The sequence below is a fragment of the Rhinolophus hipposideros genome (genome assembly GCF_964194185.1).
Source record: "Rhinolophus hipposideros genome assembly, chromosome: 3".
Taxonomy (NCBI): domain Eukaryota; kingdom Metazoa; phylum Chordata; class Mammalia; order Chiroptera; family Rhinolophidae; genus Rhinolophus; species Rhinolophus hipposideros.
In genome coordinates, this window is record NC_138049.1 from 50,306,978 (window position 1) to 50,329,770 (window position 22,793).

A 22,793-nucleotide genomic window follows, 5' to 3' on the forward strand; every position below is an offset into this window, starting at 1 on the left:
CGACTTTTTCTGTGACTTGTCACATTTTCAGACTATTTCAGTGCAGTTTATTCTTTGATTCCTATAGTAGCCTGTTAGATACGTAGGGATAGTGTCATTCCATAGAAGAGAAAATCGAAATTTACAGTTTTTGTCTGTATTAACATAGTTAATGAGTGGTGGGTGACTCAGTCTAGCATTCTTTCCTCTAAACAGTTGGTTCTCAAATGCTTGTCCCAGGTACTAGTGCTAGCCTCAAGGACGTTTTCATCAGTCCTTTGTAAACTAAAACTAAATTTATTCCTTTTAAGGATTGTCCTATAGTTGACTTTTTTGAGTTAAAATTTCCTGTTGTGAAATAGTGATAGTAGATGGACTTAAAAAAAAAAAACACAAGTCCTCATTTGGAAAAATTAAAATTTGGTAACCCTTTTTTGAGTTTCCAAGTCTTAAAATTTATTGGTCATAAAAAATGAAATCTAGAAATCGTGGTGTTAAATCTTATCATGTATGTATAGTAACTCAGCTTTCAGTCCTTTTAAGAGATGAAGACGTGACAACTAGAAAGCTCTTATTTAACCATGTAATACAGATTTAAAAAACTCTCTTTGTTGAAATGGTGTTTGTGACCTAAAGAATTATAGTTTGATACTGTAGGCTAAATGGAAATGGTTAATACTGCCTTGTTTGTGTGAGGTATACGCGAGAGGTCTGTAACTTAATAAAGACATACCCAAGTGAAGGTGGGATTTCAGTTTTCATATGCTTTGCACAGTTGCTTTTATTTCCTGAAACATTTTTTCCCAAGTGTTTCAATTCTGTTGTAAGCATTCGTGCCTCATTAATTGTAGTTCCTGATTGCATCCAAGTAAAAGAGCAGCAAGTTTCCATTGAGTAAGAAGGGTGACTGTAAGAGAGGCAAGGGAGGTGGGCTGGGCTCCTCAGGAACACCTGGTGTATTCAAAATTATTTAGGGGTATGGTTTAACTCGGTAACCTTTGATTGTTTGCTCTGAGGTGAATTTGTTGAATTGGAAAAGATTGATGAGGCACTAAGTTTAGTTATTTAGGCCTAATCTTTGATGTAAGAGGTTAGCATTAAAACATTGCATTTTAAGATTTATTTATTTTCTTTATGGCCCCTTGTTCTGAGTCTATTTAGTTACCTACCTGAAAAACAGATTTGGTGTGGAATCATTAGTTGAGGTACTTCCTCATACTATAAATTTATATAGCAGAACATATATTGAAGAACATAGTCTGTGACGATTATGATTTGTCCTGTTCTTTAGCCATATGAGTGTTCTCTTTGGGATCATAGTATTGATAAATTAAAATCTAGATGAAATTCTTCTTTTATTTAGTTGATATGAAGAGAATTACATTTAAGAAGTAAAAAATTCCTAAATGTGGGAAATGTTTGAATAGATCTAATGTCTATAATAATTTTTTTAAAACTTGCTTCTAATTAAATTAAAAGGTGCTTACTCTAGAGAAGTAATGTATAGTATAGTGGCTGAGTTTGGCCTTTGGTGTTACACTGGATGTGAATCCTGCCTCTGCCCCTGTTTTTGCTATGATCTTGGGCCAGTAAATGTAACTTTCTGCAGTTCAGTTTCCTTATTTGAAATGGTGATCACCTGTTTTTTTTGTAATACAGCAAGAAATCATTTAGTTGTTGTATAAAAATACTTAGTCCAGTACCTGGCACATAGAAAGCAGAAATAACTATTAGATGGTATTATTCTGTGAAAATGATATTTTTGTGTGCAATAGGATTTTTCTGAAGTGATGAAAATACCCAGGAGTGTCACAGTTACATTTATTTTGAACTTGAAACATAAACTTTATATTTTAACTAGTCTTCAAATTAAAAACTATTATTTGTTTCCTGAAGATTTTTCCCCATTTGTTTCCCTTTTTTTTCTTCTTTTGATTTCCCTTTATCTATTCTTTTAATAACCCAGACTGCCCAGAAAGTACTTAGAGAAGGAATTATACACACACCTAGGGGAGGAAAGTTGAGTCATCAAAAATCTTTGCTGGTTCATCAATAACCCTAAACATCACTAATTTAATAGGTAAAAAAATATTTGTGATTATTCTGAGAACATTATATTTTTTTGAAATTATGGTTATATTTGTCTTTGAAGTCTTTATCTCAGAACTTTGCTTTGACTCTTGCATTATGACTAGGAATGATTCTCAAAGGTGTACTTAGCAGTAAATGACTAGCTGGCTTCATCTGTGTCTTTTAAGTCCTTCAGCCATGAGCTTCCAAATTTATACCTTATATCTAAGTAAACTGGCCACAACAATTTAGTCTAATGTCAACTCTGATAAATCAAAGATAAATGAAGCATAAAGTGAATTATTGTGCAAATATGTATACTAAATGACCAAACATTTCACTTTTCAAAACTTTTCCATTTTTCCTTTATTTTTCTTTCATTCTCTTTCATTAGGTGTATCAGTTCTTCTTTTTTTTAGCCCAGGTGCCTAGTAGAGTAGTAAATAGCATGAGCTCAGTAAATATTTGTTGAATGATGAGAGAATTTATAATCTGAGTTAGGGAGCATCACAGAAAAACAAGGAAGGAGGGTTATTTAAAATTGAGGTCTTGGTATTAGGATTTTCCAGTGCACTAGATTTTTTCTTTTGCGACTTTTTCTTTTTACCATTTTAACCATTGTAGAGTATATAATTCAGTGGCACTAAGTACATTCACAGTCATGTGTAACCATCACCGCTATCTGTTTCCAGACCTTTTTCATATAAGTGGAATCATACTCCATTGCTGTACATTTTGACAGTAATCAGTAACTATTGCCCTTGCCATTTTTACTTTTATACCTCAGTAGTACTTATTTAACTTTGATTATTTGTCATGAGGATGAAATGGCTGACTTGTGCTCTTCGGTGATTTTCTGATAATTGTTAAAAGGCAGGAAATTCACTGATTAAGTCTATCACTTAAAAACAGTTTAAAATGTTTAGTTATTCTCTTGTAGTACTCTATTCATTGCAGAGCAAAAAGTAGTGAATATCTACTGCTTTGGGCCTATATACGTGAATGAGACAATGTCTGCCCTAATTCGCCGCCTAGTGGTTATTCCCCGCCTAGTGGTTATTCCCCTTAGGAAAACTCTGTGTGTGTGTGTGTGTGTGTGTGTGTGTGTGTGTGTGTGTGTGTGTGTGTGTGAGTGATCTTTTAATATATTATTTTCAGGATCTCTGTGATACATCTTCCAACTACTTTTAGTTAAAAGTATTCTGAAATCTTCTCTCTGCATAGAGACTTACTGTGATTTGTGTGTGTGAATTAATGATTATCTTTTGTATTTTCAATCCATTGCCTATTATATATTCAACAAAGCATTCCTGTGGAAGTTTATATATAATGTAAACTTAGCTAAAGTTTTATTGAACTGATTTATCTGCTTTGAAATGATATTTCTTCTGCATATAGATTCTTAAAAATAAACTGTTTTGTATTTATTTTAATAGGAACAACTTTTCAGCCTAATAGCAACTCTTATGTAAATCCTGATCACTTGAACTATTTCCGATTTGCTGGCCAGATTTTGGGATTGGCTTTGAACCATAGGCAGCTGGTCAACATTTATTTCACAAGATCATTCTACAAGCACATTCTTGGTATGGTTCTATTGTTCTTTCCATATGCATTTATTTCAAGTGTTTTTCCTATAGTTTTTAGGGAAAACTAAGTAGATAGATAAGGGGGGGCAATGTGGATGAGATAGTTTTTATTTCTGTTGGAGACTGTCTGTGTATGTAAGGCATTTGGAGACCTGAGGGAAAGAAAAAACAACCTACTTTTCCTTAAAAAAATAAAATTGTTATTTCATCTTAGTGTATATATGTTTATGTTAAGAATGCATTTTAATATGAATGTACTTAAGAGAATTGGAATTTTTGAAGTTTATAATTATTCCCTGAATAGCTACTTCAAAGAAAAATGTGGAAGAAACATAAGCTTCAGTTAACAGACCTTTAAATTCAGGAATTAGCATTCATTTAAATTATGCTGTGGATTGGGTTATATTTTGCAGTTTTGCAGAGTATCTGCAGAGGGCAGTATTTTATCATTAAACAGAGAAGGAAAACAGAAATATTTAGAATATAACTGCTATATGCTTGCCTTTTTAGGTATTCCTGTAAATTACCAAGATGTGGCATCTATTGATCCCGAATATGCCAAAAATTTGCAGTGGATTTTAGATAATGATATTAGTGATCTGGGTCTAGAACTAACTTTTTCTGTTGAGACTGATGTGTTTGGAGCAATGGAAGAGGTGCCTCTGAAACCTGGGGGCGGAAGTATTCTTGTGACACAAAATAACAAAGTGAGTATCTGAATTTTCACCTTAACCATTGTTTGTAACTTGGCCCTACTAGTTTGCTACTTACTCTGAAGTCTCCTGGCACTAGCTAAAAAAATCTTTTATTTACTGTTACAGAGTTTGATAACATTTTTGTAAAAGAAAATATTTAAGTTAACTAAACCATCAAACATCAAACTTTGAAATTAGAATGGATCATTTCAATAATGTGTTAGATATGCTGAGGCAGGTTCTGAAGCACCCTAGAGCATAATTCAGTTGATTGTATAAATTGGGCGTCTACTTACTAAACAGTTTGATTAGAAGTAAAGCTTATATCAAGATCATGTTTGCACTGATCACTATTTCATGTTTTAAAAGTAAGATATTAAAGAGTTCAATAGAGAAAAGAAGAAGTCCTGGTGTTTATAAATTTTGCACATACTTTTAGGATACAATAAATCTGTCACTGAACTTGGTATTTTTTTAACTTTATAACTTATTTTTATATGTTATCATAGCTCCTGTTTGTGCATATTATTTTTAAATCTTGGCGTATGTTTTAAATCACACTGTTGAAAATCATGTTAGTCTAACATATAATATAGTTTTATTTTATATTTTGATACATAAAATATATTTTGATATATAGGAAGAATATCTGGTTTTAGGATTCCAGTTCTGTCTCTTACCAGTAGCAGCTTATGGTTAAACAAGATTAAGACCTTTTTTCTTTCCTGTAGTTATTTATACTTCCAAGATAGCTTCAAAATCAACTATAAAAAATAAAGTTCATTGAACCATTTTGTATACTAGAGATTTAATAAAATGTAGGTTTTTTTTTTTTTTAAAGGCCAAAAGACTTGGCCAAATTTTAACTGTACTCTTTGAGTCTCAGTTTTCTTTTCTGTAAAATTGGGATAATGCCTCCCATACAGAATTGTTACTGGCATTTTGTAAACTGAAGAGCACAATACAATTTAGTTAACTGGATGGTTTTCTATAAAAATAGGCTTTTAGTTTCAGATATACAGAGGATGCCAAAAAAATGTATACACATTTTAAGAGATGTTATCTTAAAATGTGTATACATTTTTTTGTGGCACCCCTGGTGTACAGGGAATTGGAGACCTATATTAAGCTACATAATTTTACTTTTTGAAACTTGGCTACTACATATAACAAAAGCATGAAGTTTAATTTTTGAAAATAAAATCAGGAGCTGAGTAATTTTGCACATTTATGCTTAGAAATTTTTTAGTCTACTCATTTTACACATGAACACACTGAAACCTAAAGCTGGGGCCAAAACCCAGGTCTCCTACTTTCATGTCTAATGTTCTTCATACTGTTTGCAAAATTAATCATGTTGAGGAAGCGCTTACTTGTAATACAATGAGTCAGGTGAAGCTCTAGAAAATTAAAATAATAAAATGCTTAAATTTTTTAAATCTATATGAATTTGCTAGTGAATGAAGATATTTTTTTAAACCTTCTAATTGTTAGATTGTCCACCTTGTAGTGCATTTTTACTTTATTTTACACTGGAGACCCACTCTCAACTAAGGATAATGAAGTCATAGTATCTTTATTATAAATAAGTGATTGCATCTCATGAGAGAACTTCAAACATGATTTCTGTCTGTGAATACTGTATCTGATGAGTGCATGTCACTCCTCTCATAGAGATTTTATATGAGAAAGTGGTCTTTTTCTATTAACAGTGGGTCTTTACTGATTAACAGTTACGTGATAGATAGCTATGTTTATACTTCTTTCTCCTAAAAACCTTCCCTCCCACTATGACGTGATATTTGTTTAGATTTTTTTAATTCGTATTTTATTACTTCTTTTGCATTTGTGTTTTTTATTGAAATCCAGAAGAAGGAAGATATTGAAAAAATAATAACAAATAATATATTCACATTGAAGGTATACCCCTCATCTTGATTCTAGTCTGAGGCTGGAATACTATTGCAGTATTAAAGAACTTGAAACTTTTGTTTGTAAGTTTAATACATTTTTATTTTACTACATTAACTAATTCCCTGGTTGATTGATTACAGGCTTCTTTTTTAATGATTATTTTTGGTAATAGAGGTAAAAGCAGGATCTCAATCGTTAATATGTTAATACTTCTCAGCTTTCATTTTTCTGGTATAAACATTTCTCAAAATGATTGAGCCTCTTCACTTTCTAATATTACCAGTAAGAGTCAAGTATAATTTTATGTCTAATTGTTGATGCTGAAACGTTTAATGCTTATTCAATAAGCTACCTGATTAATTTTTAAATATTAAAAGTCTTTAGAAAACATACCTACATCTCACTTTAAAATTATTAAAAAGTATTCAATTTACAAATAAAATTTTCAAACCATGTTCTTTAGAGGTATTGTTTTTTAACATACATTTCTGTCATGACTTTTCTGTTACTTTAGGGTCTTTATAGGTATAAAGTTATAATTGTCACGTTTGGAGTTCAACTTCAAAATGTATAAGCACATTGAAGCTTAAATGACTTTCCAAGCTTGTTAGTGAGAGAAGGTCTATGTAAGCTGATCTCCACATGGGGGAGTCATTTATTCCTAAATTTTATTGAAAGGCTTTGATAATTATAGAGTAAAACCAAATAGGTGAAAATATCTTTGTTTAAAAAGCAGTACATTAAAAAATACAAGTAATGTATGGCAGAAGACTATCAGTTCCACATTTAAGCTATAATGCTGTTTTAATTTTGTTTCTGTCAATGATTTATTTTAAAATCTAAAGGGGGAAAAACTCCTTCTTTCACTTTTGAAAATGGCTGAATTACCAGGAGCTGACCATTTACATTTAAATGTATTTTCATCTTTTGTTTTTTAAGTTTTGCTTTCACATTTTTATTTTCACTTTTAAATTCTTAATCAAAAGCTGAAATCATAGAACCATAAAATCTTGAGTTAAAAGTGACACCTGTTCTAACTGTTAGAACTAGTTCTACCTGTTAGAACTAAAGAGTAAGCTACATGGATTTTAAATGTTAACAACACTTTTACAATACTAATCATAAAGTTCATTCAGGCGGGGAGGGGGAAAAAGTAGGGTAGGGTAGGACAGAATATCAGAATGGAGGTGCTAGCATGGAAGTTGAATTACAGAGGAGAAACTTTAACTGGTCAGACAGGAGTAAGGAAGGGGAGAAGGAAGGGTCCTGGGCTTACAGGAAGGCACCGAGTTGACCAAGCATGTGTTTGGGGAACCACAGATAGTTGAAAGTTGTAGATCTTAGCTTTGCAAAGTGAGTGGAAAAAGAGGTCAAGGCGATAAACGGGGGGGGGCAAATTTTGAAAGGCTTTGCCTTCACAATTAGGAATTTGAAAATTATTCTGAAGGCAATGGGGATGGATAGTTGTAGATGCTATGGAGGAGAGTGACATGATCGAACTTCTGTTTTTTAAGAAAAACAAACTCAACTTGGCTTGTGAAGAAATGGATTGAAATGGGGCAGTACTGGAGTCAGGGTAACTGATAGGTGGTTGTGGCATTGGTCTGTGGAGTGTGCATGAGGGATTTTATAAGACAGTGTCAGTGAGGATGGAGAAAGTGAGATAGCTTTCAAGGATATAGAATTTATAGAACTCGGTAATTAATTGTTTTGGAAGGTGAAAAATAACTACTCAAGGATGACTGCCACTTATATGGATTGGCCCCCAGAATGACTAGTGGTGTTGCCATCCTCCTTTTTATCAACCTCATCAATTCTAGTTTCTAGTGATAATAAAAGCTATTGCCTATTGAGTGATTTGTATATATTTCATGTATTTGAGATGTGTTCTTTGTGCATTTCTCATTTACTATAACAGCCTTTTGAGATAGTTATTTCCATATATTGAATGTGGAAACAGCTTTAATATTAAAAGCATCTGACATTTATTAGGTGCTTATAATGTGTTAGGCACTGCTCAAAGTGCTTTATGTATATTAACTTATATTTAAACACTCCTATGAAGTGTAGATACCCTTTTCTGTGGGTCAGAAAACTGAAGCATAAAGGGTTTAAGTAGCTTTCTTTTAGATCACATGGTTAATAAGTATTGAAGCTAGCATTTGAACCCAGGCAGACTATAAATTCCAAGCCTGAGCTTATAACCATGATACTATATTTCTTTAGAAGTTAACTGTCTAAGGGTTCAGAATTATTAAGTGGTATACCCTCAGATTAAATCAAGGTCTTTATGATTGTATAACTGATAGGCCTTTCATTTACTAAGTCAGTGAATATGAACAAGATAGCAAATACAAATTGAGCATGTTTTCCTCTACTTAGTTTTTGTATGGTTAATACCTTTATGTTTTATTGCTGGTTTCACTTGATTTATTTCACACAGAAACACATTTGATGCACATATAAGCACAAGATAAAGGCCTGTGTGTATATATAGTATTGACTTAAAGTGAATTCATTATTTCTATCTTCATAAAAGTATACTGTGAGAGATTTTTTTTATTACTCTGGAAACTTTTAAAACAGTTCAGGTCTGAGATTCTCCATGTTGAATATATGTGTGTATTATTAAATTGGGTTTTAAATGATCTTTAATAGCTTCCTGTCAACAAGGAGAACATACTTTTCCTTGCATTTTAGTTAGTATTTAGTTAGTATCTAAAAATTCACCCAATCTATGAAATGGTAACCTGAAGCATCTCTATTTTCAATGACTAAATTTTTTTTCAAGATAGCTGAAGTAATAGGATTTTTACCAGGCTATCAGTCTTTGTATTAGGTTGGTGCAAAAGTAATTGTGGTTTAAAAGATTAAAAATAATTGCAAAAACTGCAATTACTTTTGCACCAACCTAATAACTAATTAATTTGTGACCTTAAAAATAAGAATATACTGGGAAAGAAAAAATGATTGGAAAAATTACATTGTAAGAACATGCCTCTCCTTTTTCTTATATCTACTTATTCCTACAAAAGAAACCAGATATTCTTTTGAGTTCTAGGTGGAGAAATTTTCAGTGTGAACTCTTTTATACCAGAGCAACAATAATCAAGTAGATAAACCCAGGAAAGAGCTTATATTACCAAAGGATTTCTATTCAGTGAATTGAATTATGCCAATAATAATGCCATTTAAACTGTTAATTGCTAAAAAAAAATACCTGGCAGACAGTTTTACAAATGTGGCCAAGCTTATCAGTCTGTTTAGAGGGGAGAAAGAATAGCATCTTGTTTTCACTATTAAAAGTTGACTATTAATTGTCCTTCAATAGATGAATGGATAAAGAAGTTGTGGTATATATACACAATGGAATACTATTCAGCGTTAAGGAAAGATGATATAGGAACATTTGTGACAACATGGATGGATCTTGAGAATATAATGCTAAGCGAATTAAGTCAGACAGAAAAAGCAGAGAACCCTATGATTTCACTAATATGTGGTATATAAACGAAAAACAAGACAAACAAATGAGAAACAAGAACTCATAGACACAGACAATAGTTTAGTGGTTACCAGAGGGTAAGGGGGGGGGGAGGGAGATGAGGGTAAGGGGGATCAAATATATGGTGATGGAAGGAGAACTGACTCTGGGTGGTGAACACACAATGGGATTTATTGATGATGTAATACGGAATTGTACACCTGAAATTATGTAATTTCATTAACAATTGTCACCCCAATAAATAAATTTAAAAAAAAAAGATTAATTCTGTCATTAAAAAAAAAGTTGACTATTATTTAAATAAATATGAGTTATTTAGAAATTTTTTCTAGAAATAAAAAGATATTCAAGAAGAAAAATAGCTTCAAAAAATACGTCAAGTTTCAATATCACCACTATCCCTAATAAACAGACGTACTGTAGATCCAAAGCCTGAAAATAAGTTAGAATTTTAAGGAACATTTTGAGGGGTGATGTTATTCATTTCACACATTCAGAAACTAGGAGACCATTAAACAGAATGTTTCTGTAACTAGATAGATAATTTACCTAGAACATAATGTCCGAAAGTTACATCTTAATCTTAAGTGTTATTTTTTCCATTGCAGTTATTTTTTGCTTACCTAAGTTAATATCAGTTATCAGACTCAGAGGTTGAACTAGAAAAAAGTTGCTAGGGCTTTTTGTTGTTCTTATCTCCATGCTGAGGCTTTCTAAGTTGAAACCTTTCTGTATGTTAACACAAGTACTTACTCAGATTCTTCTATATGGTTAACTCTCCAGTTTAAGTCTATGACATCTGGTATTATTTTATGCCCTCAAAGAATTAATAACAAAATTCAAGTGGGAGCAAATATGCCATCTGTTGGGGATAAAAGATCTCCCCTCCCCCAAGTTATATCATCTCTTTTAATACCTGAGAACAAAGTGAGATTTTAGGTTTGGTTTATATTTAATGTTTAATTGTGCAACTCTTTATGCCAGTGTTTGTTTTGTAGACTGATTGTTGTCTACATGTCCACTGTTTTCCATAAGACATATAAGATATTTGATGTGGTTATGAGAGGGCATAAAGTGTGGAGATGAGTCATGTGGCTGCCATCATAGGAAGTGGGAATGCAGCCAATGTTTCTATAGCATGGGATGAAGTCAAAATGTTAGTGTATAATAACAGTGGATATTCATAGTAATAATTGTATCATCATGAAAATGTTCATGTGTGTTATTCTGTTTTAAGGATGTGCTGTTTAAGGAGGCAGAGAGTCATTTTAGAAGCAGTTAGATGTAGATTTTTTTCTGTTTTCTGTAGATTTTAACTGTGTTAAACACAGTTATCTTTCAACTATCTGGAAAACTTATTTTACTACACTCAGGAGTATTTGTAATAGCTAGGATGTTATTATTTTATTGAGAAATAATTTAGAACAAGATGTATTCACATTTAAATTAACTTAGTATGGAGTCTGGTATCTGAAGGACCTAATTTTCACAAAAACTGATATCGAATAACTATGGGCCAGAGCTGCAGAAATAAATGTAGAATATAACTAATATTAGTTGGAATAGAAGGGAACATGTGAGGAAAGTTTAGTATACTTCTGAAAATTAATTTCTAAAAATAGAATGTATGCAGAAATAATAGGAATTGATAAAAAAGAATGTACTATTTTTATAAATATGGAATGTAATGGCAAATTAAAATAGTTCAGGTGTACTTGAGCAATTCACAAATCTTTTACTTTCAGTATTCATAATTTATTAAGGTATTGAGCAATGACTATTGAATGGTACCTTGAGATGATAAAAGTAAAACCTCTTGGGAAAAAGCTGTTCTCGTACAGCACCTTAAACATATGATTGATGAATGAATGAATGGAGGAGAAAAATTGTATGTTTAGTAAGCAGTTTTAGAGCAGACATAAATTATAAGATAATTAGGTGCTAATGCTGAAATCACTGGTGGTTATTATTTAGAAGTGTGTTGTTCTTTATTATTTCTTGATTGGACCCTGAAAATTTAGTTTTATATTTCTGTTTGATTGTTTGGCATACATTTCTGTCTCCCTCTCTCTAGTAACTACCTGTATGTAACTTGTGGTAACTGATTAATTCTATATAGTGGGGAAAAACCTTTGGGTGATAGGGAGTGGGATTTGGGTAAGAACAGAATAGCAGAGACGGCAACTTTCCCTGTTCCAGATTGTACAAGGAGCCATATGGGGCTTGGGGAAAGCTGTAAGGAATTCACCGTGACACTTCTGTAGCTCTATGGAGAGTTCATAACCAGTAATCATAAACAGTCATATATAACTTGCTGGTTCAGTGCCTGTGGGTTTTTTGGGGGGAGGGGGCTGAGGAACAGAACGTCAGATTAGTGCCAAAAAAATAATAATAAGTAAAGGATAAAAGAAAGGTCTAAAAACAGGCTTTCTCCCCTTTGTGTTTAGAACATTTGTTCCTGGCATGTGAGAACTATCATTGCTTTTAACTCACAAAGTTTTACTTAAATGTAATTTAAAATATATAAATGATAACAATTGATAGAGTTTATCTATCTATCTATCTATAGATATGATAATTCATTCTGGTCTGAGCCAAAATGCATTTTTTATTACCAGTGAAATTTTAAGTGACACTATGTTCTATGATGACGATGATGTGTTTTTAAGTAAAATGTGTGCAAATAGCTTCCCTTAACTCAGAATCAAATCTGCTGTGCTTAAATGAGCTATTTCATCAAGTTCTAAGTGTGTATTAAATGAATTTGTTGAATGTATGTATTTATCATGTATTTGTTGAACACTTACAAAGTGACCGCCACTGTTTTAGGAGCGGAGGATATAAGCTGGTAAATCAGACAGAGAACCCCAGCCTGCAGAGAGATTACCTCCTAATGCGACATTTTGGTCAGACACCAGGAAGTATACAGACACTGAGACAAGCTTGTGTTGAGGAAATAGAGTGAGTGAACAAAGGGGAGAGTGGAAGGAAATGAGAGCGAGAACAAGACAGAGGCTAGGTCATTTAGGACTTTATAGACTAGGAAAGGAATTTGGATTTTACTTTAAGTGTCACGGAAAGTCATTGTAGGGTTTTGAGCAGGAGAGCTCTGCGATCTGAATTATATATAAAATTATACATAAAACATATATTAAAACAAATCACTCTGTGATGTGGCGAAGAAGCACTCCAGAGGCAAGATAGAAACAGGGACACCAGATGTTACCATAATCCAGGTGAGAGATGGTGATGGTTTGGACAAGGGTGCTGAAAGTGGAGGTGGTAAGACAAGGCCAGATTGAGAATATTTTTTGGAAGTAGATCTGATAGCACTTGCTGTTACAGGGTTTGAGAGAAATCATGGGTGATTGATTCCTAGGATTTTGGCCCAAATAGTTTAGTGAAGGATAGAGTACTAGATTGCTGAGATGTCTGAATATTGGTGCTAAATTAATTCTAAACCTTTACCTCTTAAATGAGAAATAATTGTATCAATATTATCTTAAGTATGTGGAATTTTTAAAAGTCATCAGAAATCTTTTTTTTAATAGGCGGAGTATGTCCAGCTTGTTACTGAACTTCGAATGACAAGAGCCATTCAGCCTCAGATCAATGCTTTTTTACAGGGCTTTCATATGTTTATTCCACCTTCCCTCATACAACTTTTTGATGAATATGAATTGGTAAGGGAAAACATCAGTTCTTTTCTTACTATGCAACAATATAAAACTCCAATTGATGTAATTCAGAAGTAATTTTAGAGAACTATGATGAATGGAATAATGTATAAGACACGTGGTTTAATGTTCATGCTTAGAGATTTGTTAAAAGGTTTGTGATTGGGTTTCATTTAAGCTCAGTAAGCAGATTAGCAATTCCTTAATGTGAAATGGAGTGTGTTGATGATAAACAAAAATGGAATATTATTTCCAAAGTGTTATACATGCGAGATATTGAAGGCCAGTCTTTCCAGAAGCCATATTCACATTATTCTGAATGTTTTATTTGGCCATATGAGGTAGAGGATCCTGATACTTGTACTTCCAAAAAGAAGAATTAATTAAGAGTATTTTTCTTGTTGTATTTGTATTATCTTCTCCAGCTTATTTCGTCATATATATAATTTTCCATTTTAAACTTCTGTAGCGTCTACTCTCCTTGCTGATCCCTAGTCTCTAATGAATGTTTTGTTATGTTTCTTTAATTTGCCTGCCTTTTACTGTTACCTAATGAAATTTTTAATTCTATGTTATTTGTGCCTGCATTTTCCCCCATTTTCTTTTTCTCTTTTATTTTTGGTAATAAATTGTTTTCAAACTCTTTTTCTAACTCCTTAATAAAACACAGTGTTTTAAATAGAGTACAGCTATTTCCGTATTTTTAAAAGTATAATTTACAATAATTTTAGATCAATGGAGAAGTATCTTTTGGGTTTTATTCTCATAAAATTAGTTTTACCCTATGCCTTTCATTTTAATATATGAATAAGTACATTGGTATGTACCTTTGATTTTACATGTATCCTGGTATTTCAATATATCACTTATAGTGTATCTTAGTACAGTAGTGGACAGAATTTGCTAATTAATTTTGAAGTACTTGGTGACTTAGTTTCATTAAATACCAGTTTTGAGTTTTTTTGGTTGTGCTCTTAGGTTTATGATTAATGGTTTTATTTAGCATAGACTTGTCTAATTTTTACACAACCATAAAAGTTATTTTTAGTATTTAAAAATGGAAGAATACTTATGAACTGTTAACAGAGAACTACATTATTTCTTGGAGCTATGGTGTAATAAACAAAAAGCAACAACATAAATAATTGACAAAAGCTTTGCCACATAATTTGCTGAAACTGGTAAGCTCTAAGAAACTTTTTATTGACTTACAATATACATAGAGAAAAAGTACATGCATCATAAATGTATAGCTTGATGAATTTTCACAAGCTGACTACGCCCATGAAACCAGCACCCAGATCAAGAAATTATCCTAGATGTCCCTCTCATGCCCTCGTCCACTCACTGTCCCTCTTCATGGGTATCCACTCTCCTGACTTCTAATATCATAAGTTAGGTTGCATGGTTTTGAACTTGATGGAAATGGAATAATCACCTAGAATATATCTGATTTCTTTAGCTCAGCTTTTTTGTGAGAATCATACATGTTGCATGCAGTTGCAGTTTGTTTATTTTCATTACTGAATAGCATTTCATTGTGTCAGTATACTTTTTTGTCTTTTCTATTCTTGAACATTTGGTGGGTACTTTTTAGTTTCAGGCCATTTGAGATAGTGCTGCTACAAACACTCTAGGACATGTATTTAGGAGAATATACATAGGCATTCTATAGGTCCTATACCTTGGAGTAGAATTGCTGGCATATATGGTGTACATTTATTCCATTAGAGTAGATACTAGCAAATAGTTTTCTAAAGTGTGTCAATTTATATTCTCACCAACAAGTAGTATGCGAGTCCTGGGTGTTCCCATTCCCCATAAGCATTTGATATTTTCTGTCTTTTCATTTTTGTCATTCTGGTGGATCAGTAGGTGGTATTTCATTGTGATTTTAATTTGTATTTCCCTAGTGATTAATGAAGTTGAGTGTGTTTTATATGTGTATTAGCCATTTGTGTACTCTGTTTTTGAAGTGTTTAAATAATATGTCATTTTTTCTATTGTGTTTTCTGGGTTTTTTGTTAACTGATTTGTAGGATTCTTCATGGGAGTCTTTGTTAAATACATGTATTGTGAACATCTACTCTGGTGTCTTTTAGTGAATTTAGTTTTTTTTGACACAGTTCAGTTTGTTATTTGTTTTTTCCTTTTGTTTTTTATTGGATGGAGCTTTTTGTGTTCTGTTTAAGAAACTATTTCTTACTCCATGGTCATAAAGATATTTTTCTATATTTTGTTCTAAAAGCATTAATCCTTTGTCTTTCACATTCAGGTTTGCTACTGGTAAGTTAATTGTGGTTCTTATATTAGAAGTTAGGTCAGGATTCCTAGACTGTCTTAGACTCCAGCTTTATTTTACTTAGTTGAGCTGGTTCAGATGGTGGGATTATTTGCGAGGAGCCGTGTTGTAGATATGACCCTGATTTATGCAGTGATGATAATTTTATTATTAAACACTTAGTAGTTGCCAAATGCTTTATCTGTATTGACTTTTAAAATCTTCACAATGAACCTCTGAAGTATTATTATTCCCATTTTACACTTGAGGAACATTAGGCCAAGGAAAGTGCTCAACTTGCCCACATTCCTGGAGACTGTGTTGTAGCCAATCTCTGAACCCATGTTCTCTGACCCAGAACCAGTGTCTCTGCATCAGTGTCGCCAAACTGCCTTTCAGTGGCATGAATTCTAAGTGGGACTTGGTTTTAGAACTTTTTGTGTGACTTTGTGTCTTTCATGGGAAAACTGGATGCTACACTGGGATAGGAAGTTTTTTTAAAAAAGTTGGTGCAAACATCTAAGCTTTGATATGCATCTGAGGTAAAGGATGCAGGTTAGATTCTAGAGTTTTAGTGAGAAGAGAGTATCTAGTAGCGTTAGTGTCCTTAACTGGAGGTGTATTCATCCACCGGACAGATGCAGTCCCAAGTCAGGAGATGATTATCAGATCAAAAATGGTGACAACATTGTTATAATACATCTATAATAATATTGCAGTTGAGGGGTTCCTACCGTGTGTCTGAGGGACTGTCCTTCTTTTATACTATGTTGTTTATGAATGTATCTGTGGTACCAAGATATTAAAACATTGAGCCATGTGACTACTAGGTCAGCATGACTCAGTTTCTACCCATGAGTATGGGTTACATAGTGTTGTGCACCCAGTTCCAACAGAATAATTCAGTTATTTTGTTATATTTTAAAAATAATAAATTATTAATTAGGACTTACAATCTCTTTAGCATATGTACTTGCTATTGTGGAATTCCCTATTCATCAGTTTGTTTTCAGTTAATTGAATAACTTTATTTTTTGCCCATGTGTTAAATAGGATAATAAAGATCTTTCATCCTCTTCATAAAGTTATGAAATAGTTCAAATTTCTTGAGAGAATATAGCCTCAGTCATTTTTATTCATAATTGTTAACAAAGCATTCTTAACAATGAAAGCATCCATTATTATTAACAATAATATTTTAAGATTATTAAAAGCTTATCTTCAGTTTAGCAGGGAAGATTAAACTCACAGATTGTAAGAAACGTGTAAAATGCATTCTCACTCAGATCCATACCAGGGTCCTGCCACAAAACAGAATTTCCCCAGGTGGTTCAAATAAAAAAGCTTTTTAACAAAGGGATTATTCCGGAGGTGTGGACAGTGTTAAGAATAACAAGATTTGGTGCGGCATCCAGAGACTAGCAACAGTGGAAAGCCTTTATCACCCCTAGAATTGAAAAGGCAGGTGGAAGAATTATTGTAAGGAGCCCTGTGATGAGAAGACATGGCTACTGAAAAGATGTGCTGAAGCAGGGAGGGAGCAGAAAATACCCTCATCTCCACACTTTCGCCTGTTCTCAGGAACGGGCCCAACCTGAAGCCAACAGGGAAGAGCGCCATTGTGCTAGAAGCAGCCTCCGAGGACACAGAACAGTGTAAAGAAAGGTGGAGAATGTAGTAAATGGACACCAACCAGAACACCTTTATATAGTACAAGTATTTTACAAGTATTATGACAAGGAGAGCCAAAGCACTAGCCATTCTCAAACTTCTTGGTCTTAGAACACCCTTACAAAAAAAGCCTTTTTGTTTATGTGAGTTATATTAATTGATATTTAGTGTGTTTCAAATGAAAACAGAAAATGTAAAGTATCTTATTAATTCATATAAAAGTAATTCATTACATATTAACCTAAATAACATTTTTTGAATGGAAACTTCATTTTCCAGAATAAAACAAAAATAGTGAGGAGTGGCATTGTGGTACATTTTTGCAAGTTGCTTTATTATCTGGCTTAGAAGTCAACTGGGTTCTCATATCTGCTTCTGCACATTATCTGTTTTGGTATTTTTTTTTGGTTGAACTATGTGGAGAAAATACAGTCTCAGATAAGTTGGAAAAGGGAGAATCTTGCAGATCCTTGAGTAGAGCTCAGAAACCCCCAAGAGTTCTCAGACACTGCCTTACATTAACCTTCATTAATCTTCGAACACAGTTCATGTTAGTCAGGTATGTATTACAAATAGTTGCTGTAGGAAACATGATTTTGAACTGCATTATATCTGTATTTCTGTAATAACCCTGCTATTCTTGCTTGTTAGTGTTTCAGTTAAGTGTAGGCTAGTTATGGCCTTAGCTGACTGTGTAAACACATCCAGCTGTGAGAAATGGACTGATTTAGAAGTGTGGACAAACTCTTTTTCATATTCTCTTTCCTCTTGGAAAACAATGGCAAATACTTTTGCCATTTTTAATTTCATTTTTAGTTATTTGATTGCTGTTTTGTTTGTTTGATGATCTCACTGGAAAAAAGAAGCCTACCAAAAGTTACTTGGGAAATTGCATTTTTTTCTTACCCAGGGGAAAGTTGACTTTAAAGGATCCAAATTATTCCAGAATAGAGTTCTTCAGAGGCCTGAATCTGTTTTTTTTTTTTTTAAATATTTTTATCACCTACCCCGCCCTCTCCCCCCCCCAATGATTAGGGTTTCTTGATGATCTTTTCTTTTGCTTAACCCAGGATTTATTCAGGTCTTTGTTATCACTTTCATATTGAAAGTATGGTCTCTACAGAATTTAACAAATTTATAAAATAAAACTAAACAAAGATAATGTTCATAAAATTGTTGCACGTATAAACTGTTGTTGCAAGTGCATTTATATATAAACATAATTATTGTCTCTTATGTTTTAATTGTATCAATGTAGAGACATCTCCACATCTCACAGTATTTGAGATTATCAGTGTCAAGGGTTCTCTCCCATGCAGCACTTATTATTGATGACATGCAGAAGCTGTCAGAAAAATAAATCAGTTTTACATGGAATTAGTTTCTAATTATGGCAAATTTACTATTTAAATGTAATAGGTTTCTTTTCCTCCAAAGAAGATTAATGAAATATTTTTCTTCTTCCCCAAAGGAGTTACTGCTTTCTGGCATGCCAGAAATTGATGTGAGTGATTGGATAAAAAATACAGAATACACAAGTGGCTATGAGAGAGAAGATCCAGTTATTCAGGTAAAATTTCTCTAGAGCTTAGAATGAAGTTAAGTTTTGCCATTTAATTTTGTAAGCTTTTCAGCACTATTGGATGAAAACCTACATTAATTAACAAAGTAAAGTTTTACCCTAAATTCTCCTCATGGGAATTGCATATGAAAGCTTTGTACAAAGTCGTTTTTGATAAATGAGTTTCTTATAATATAATATGCTTTATGAATGCTGCATATTTTTCTGGTATTAAGTCTACAATTACTCTGAAATAATGAACTAAGTTTTTTTTGTTGTTGTTAGTGGTTCTGGGAAGTTGTGGAAGATATTACACCAGAGGAGAGAGTTCTTCTCCTGCAATTTGTTACTGGCAGGTAAAAAGTGTTTTTATGATAATGTGGAAAGAATTCAATGAATGTCATTTCTAATGGCTTAGAGATAAACAACCAAAATGAATTATTATTCTGAATTGGCAGTTTCTCACCTCGTTTTACACTTTTTTGGTATTAAACAAAGATTTATTCAAGCATTTAAGATAAAACATCCGAATATACAGTAGTTCTCAATAAATGTTTATTTAATGTATAAAAAAATAAATTGTGTTCCAACGAGGACTAGCAGCATATATATTGTATTTTATAATTTGGTAATCTTTTTATTCTGTGAATAAGGCAATAATAGTAGCCAAATTTTTAATATTTGTATGTTGCTGGACAAAATACACGCACATGCATGCACATACAACACATGTAATACCCAAACACAGCAATTTTTCTCTAATTCTTATCAGACTTCATTTTAAATTCTCAAGATTCAAATGGCCTAAAAAGTAATTTGTGATACCAAACTTCTTTGAAAAGTCTACTTTTGCAACCAATTAAATACCATAATTAGAAAACTGGATGATTTTAACCTCTTTTAAGTTATATTTCTGAAAGATGTAAAAAAAGTTAAAATTTTCATTCTTGATAACTTAGAATTTCATCTGTGTCCTTCTGCTTATGAAAATACAGCTCAATTGTTTCATTATAAATTTACATGGTTCTCCTGGGAAAGTTGGAACACAGAAAGAAGCATAAGAAAACCATCCCTGCCAGCAATAACTACTATAAGCAATTTGATGTTATTTACTTCTGTTTTTACTTCTGTATAGATATAATACATATATATATACAAAATATATGTATTTATATATATATATACACATATATAATTTAAAGTCCACTATCGTCTTATTTTAAAAGTAGTATTAATATATAACAATTATAGAAAATTTGGAAAATGGATAATATAGATAGAACAAAATGAAAATTAACTCTACCATACAGAGATAACACTTCTAACATTTTTCTTTATTTTCTTAATTTTTTAACTATATAATTAGAAAAATATTTGGAGTCACACTATACATCTCATTTTAAAGAATAAATAAAACATAACTATTCACAGATTGTAGATTAAAGATATGAAAGAAAACGTTAAGTTTTTGGGTTTTGGGGTTTTTTTTTGCTTTGTGGCAAGAAATACAAGTAATTTAATAAAAATAATTTGAGTATTTTAATAAAAATAATTTAAAATTCTGTTTTCTATGTAGGAAGGTTAGACAATTCAGATTTTTTAAAAAGTCACTGTTAATCTCAATCACTGAAGATAATCACAGTTAACACCTTGGTTATTCTTCTAGAATATTTCTTATATATAAATTTTTACTTTTTAATAACATTCCTGTTTTATTAGAAGTTCTATTTATAGATCTAATTTTTTAAATCACTGCCTATTCTTCAATTTATGGACCTCCTTTAATTGATATTGTTCTTTATTGCAAAATTTTACTGTTTATGAATGATACTGAACAAATAAGGAATTCTTGTGCTTGCATATTTGCAGGCCAATATCCTATATTATTTATATAGGATAAATTGTTAGAAGGGAAATTTTGGATATAAAAGTATATACATTTTACAACCATGTTACATATTGCTCATTTACCCTTCAGAAAAATATCAGCAGGGAATAAATAGGAGGGCCTATTCCTTTTATTCTGTTAACAAATGTAATCATTTTTATTTTCATACAACTTTTTACTTTTATGTGTGGTGTGAATTGTCAGTCTTTATTTTTTTATGCATTCTGTCAGTTTCAAAAATTTAATTTTAAGTGTTTTTAATAATTTCATTTTTCAATTACAGTTGACATACCATATTATATTAGTTTCAGGTGTACAACATAGTGATTAGCTATTTATGTAACTAACAAAGTGATCACCTCGATAAGTCTAGTACCCATCTGACACCATACATTGTTATTACAATATTATTGACAATATTCCCTATGCTGTACTTTACATCCCCATGACTGTATTCATAATTGGCAAATTGCACATCTTAACCCTTCCCCTTTTTCACCTACCTCCCCAACCCACCTTCCATTCTGAAAATCATTAAAATAGTCTCTATCTATGAGGTTTTTTTGGTGTTTTGTTTATTTTGTTTAGATTCTACATATCAGTGAAATGATATGGCATTTGTCTTTGTCTGACTTAACTCCATTCAGCACAATGCCGTCTAGGTCCATCTATTTTTTTGCAGATGGCAAGATTTCATTCTTTTTTTATGGCTGAGTAATATTCCATTGTAAATATGTACCACCTCTTCTTTTATCCATTTGTCCATTGATGGACACCCAGGTTCCCTCATATTTTGGCTGTAGTAAATAATGCTGCAGTGAACATACAGACACACATGTACCTTCAAAGAAGTGTTTTGGGTTTCTTTGGATAAATACCCAGAAGTAGGATTACTGGGTCCTTCTTTGTCTCTTGTTAATCATTTGTTTTAAAATCTATTTTGTCTGGTATAAGTATTGCTACTGCAGCTTTTTCTATTGTTCCCATTTTCATGAAATATCTTTCTCCATCCCTTCACTTGCAGTCTCTGTGTGTGTTTTGCTCTGAAGTGAGTCTCTTGTAGGCAGTATATATAAGGATCTTGTTTTGTCCATTTACCTACCCTGTCTTTTATTGGAGCATTTAATCCATTTACATTTAAAGTAATTGTTGATGGATATCTAGTTATGGCCATTTTATTATTCATATATTTATATATGTATATACATATGTATATGTATATATATATTTTTTTCATAAAGTAGTCCCTCTAACATTTCTTGTAATACTAGTTTTGTGTTGTTGAATTCCTGTAGCATTTTCTTGTCTGGGAAGCTCTTTATCTGTCCTTCAATTCTAAATGATAGCTTTGCTGGGTAGAGTAATCTTAGTTGTAGGTCCTTTTCATCACTTTGAATATTTTGTGCCAGTCCCTTCTGGCCTACAAAGTTTCTGTTGAGAAATCAGCTGACAGTCTTATGGGAGATTCCTTGTGGGTAACTAACTGCTTTTCAGATTCTTTGTCTTTAACCTTTGCATTTTAATTATGATGTGTCTTGGTATAGGCCTCTTTGGGTTCTTCTTGTTTGGGACTCTCTGTGCTTCCTGGACTTGTATGTCTATTTCCTTCACCAGGTTATGGAACTTTGCTGTCATTATTTCTTCAAGTACATTCTTCATTATTTCTTCAAGTACATTTTCAATTCCTTGCTCTTTTTTCCTTTTGGTACCCCTATGACGCAAATATTGGTATGCTTGATGTTGTCCCAGAAGCCCCTTAAACTGTCTTCATTTTTTTAAAATTGTTTTTTCTTTTTGTTGTTCTGATTGGGTGTTCTCTGCTACTTTATCTTCTAAACTGCTGATTTGATCCTTTGCTTCATCCGATGTGTTGATTCCCTTTAATGTAGCCTTCATTTCAGTTATTGTATTCTTGATTTCTTTCTGGGTTTTTTTTATGTTTTCTGTCTCCATTTTTATGTTT

General features: G+C 32.3%; 1 protein-coding gene across 5 annotated transcripts in view; it reads left to right on the plus strand.

The window, feature by feature from the left end:
* The window catches only part of HACE1 (HECT domain and ankyrin repeat containing E3 ubiquitin protein ligase 1), an 89,929-nt gene that overhangs the window by 58,894 nt on the left and 8,242 nt on the right, over positions 1-22,793 (plus strand). For 3 of the 5 annotated variants that reach the window (XM_081044916.1, XM_081044917.1, XM_081044919.1), the window contains 5 exons: positions 3,486-3,635; positions 4,149-4,345; positions 13,304-13,435; positions 18,853-18,951; positions 19,228-19,298. In XM_081044916.1, coding sequence (XP_080901042.1) covers positions 3,486-3,635; positions 4,149-4,345; positions 13,304-13,435; positions 18,853-18,951; positions 19,228-19,298 — 649 coding nt within the window. The remainder of the gene's footprint in view (positions 1-3,485; positions 3,636-4,148; positions 4,346-13,303; positions 13,436-18,852; positions 18,952-19,227; positions 19,299-22,793) is intronic. The other 2 variants (XM_081044918.1, XM_081044920.1) reach the window with 1 other exon arrangement.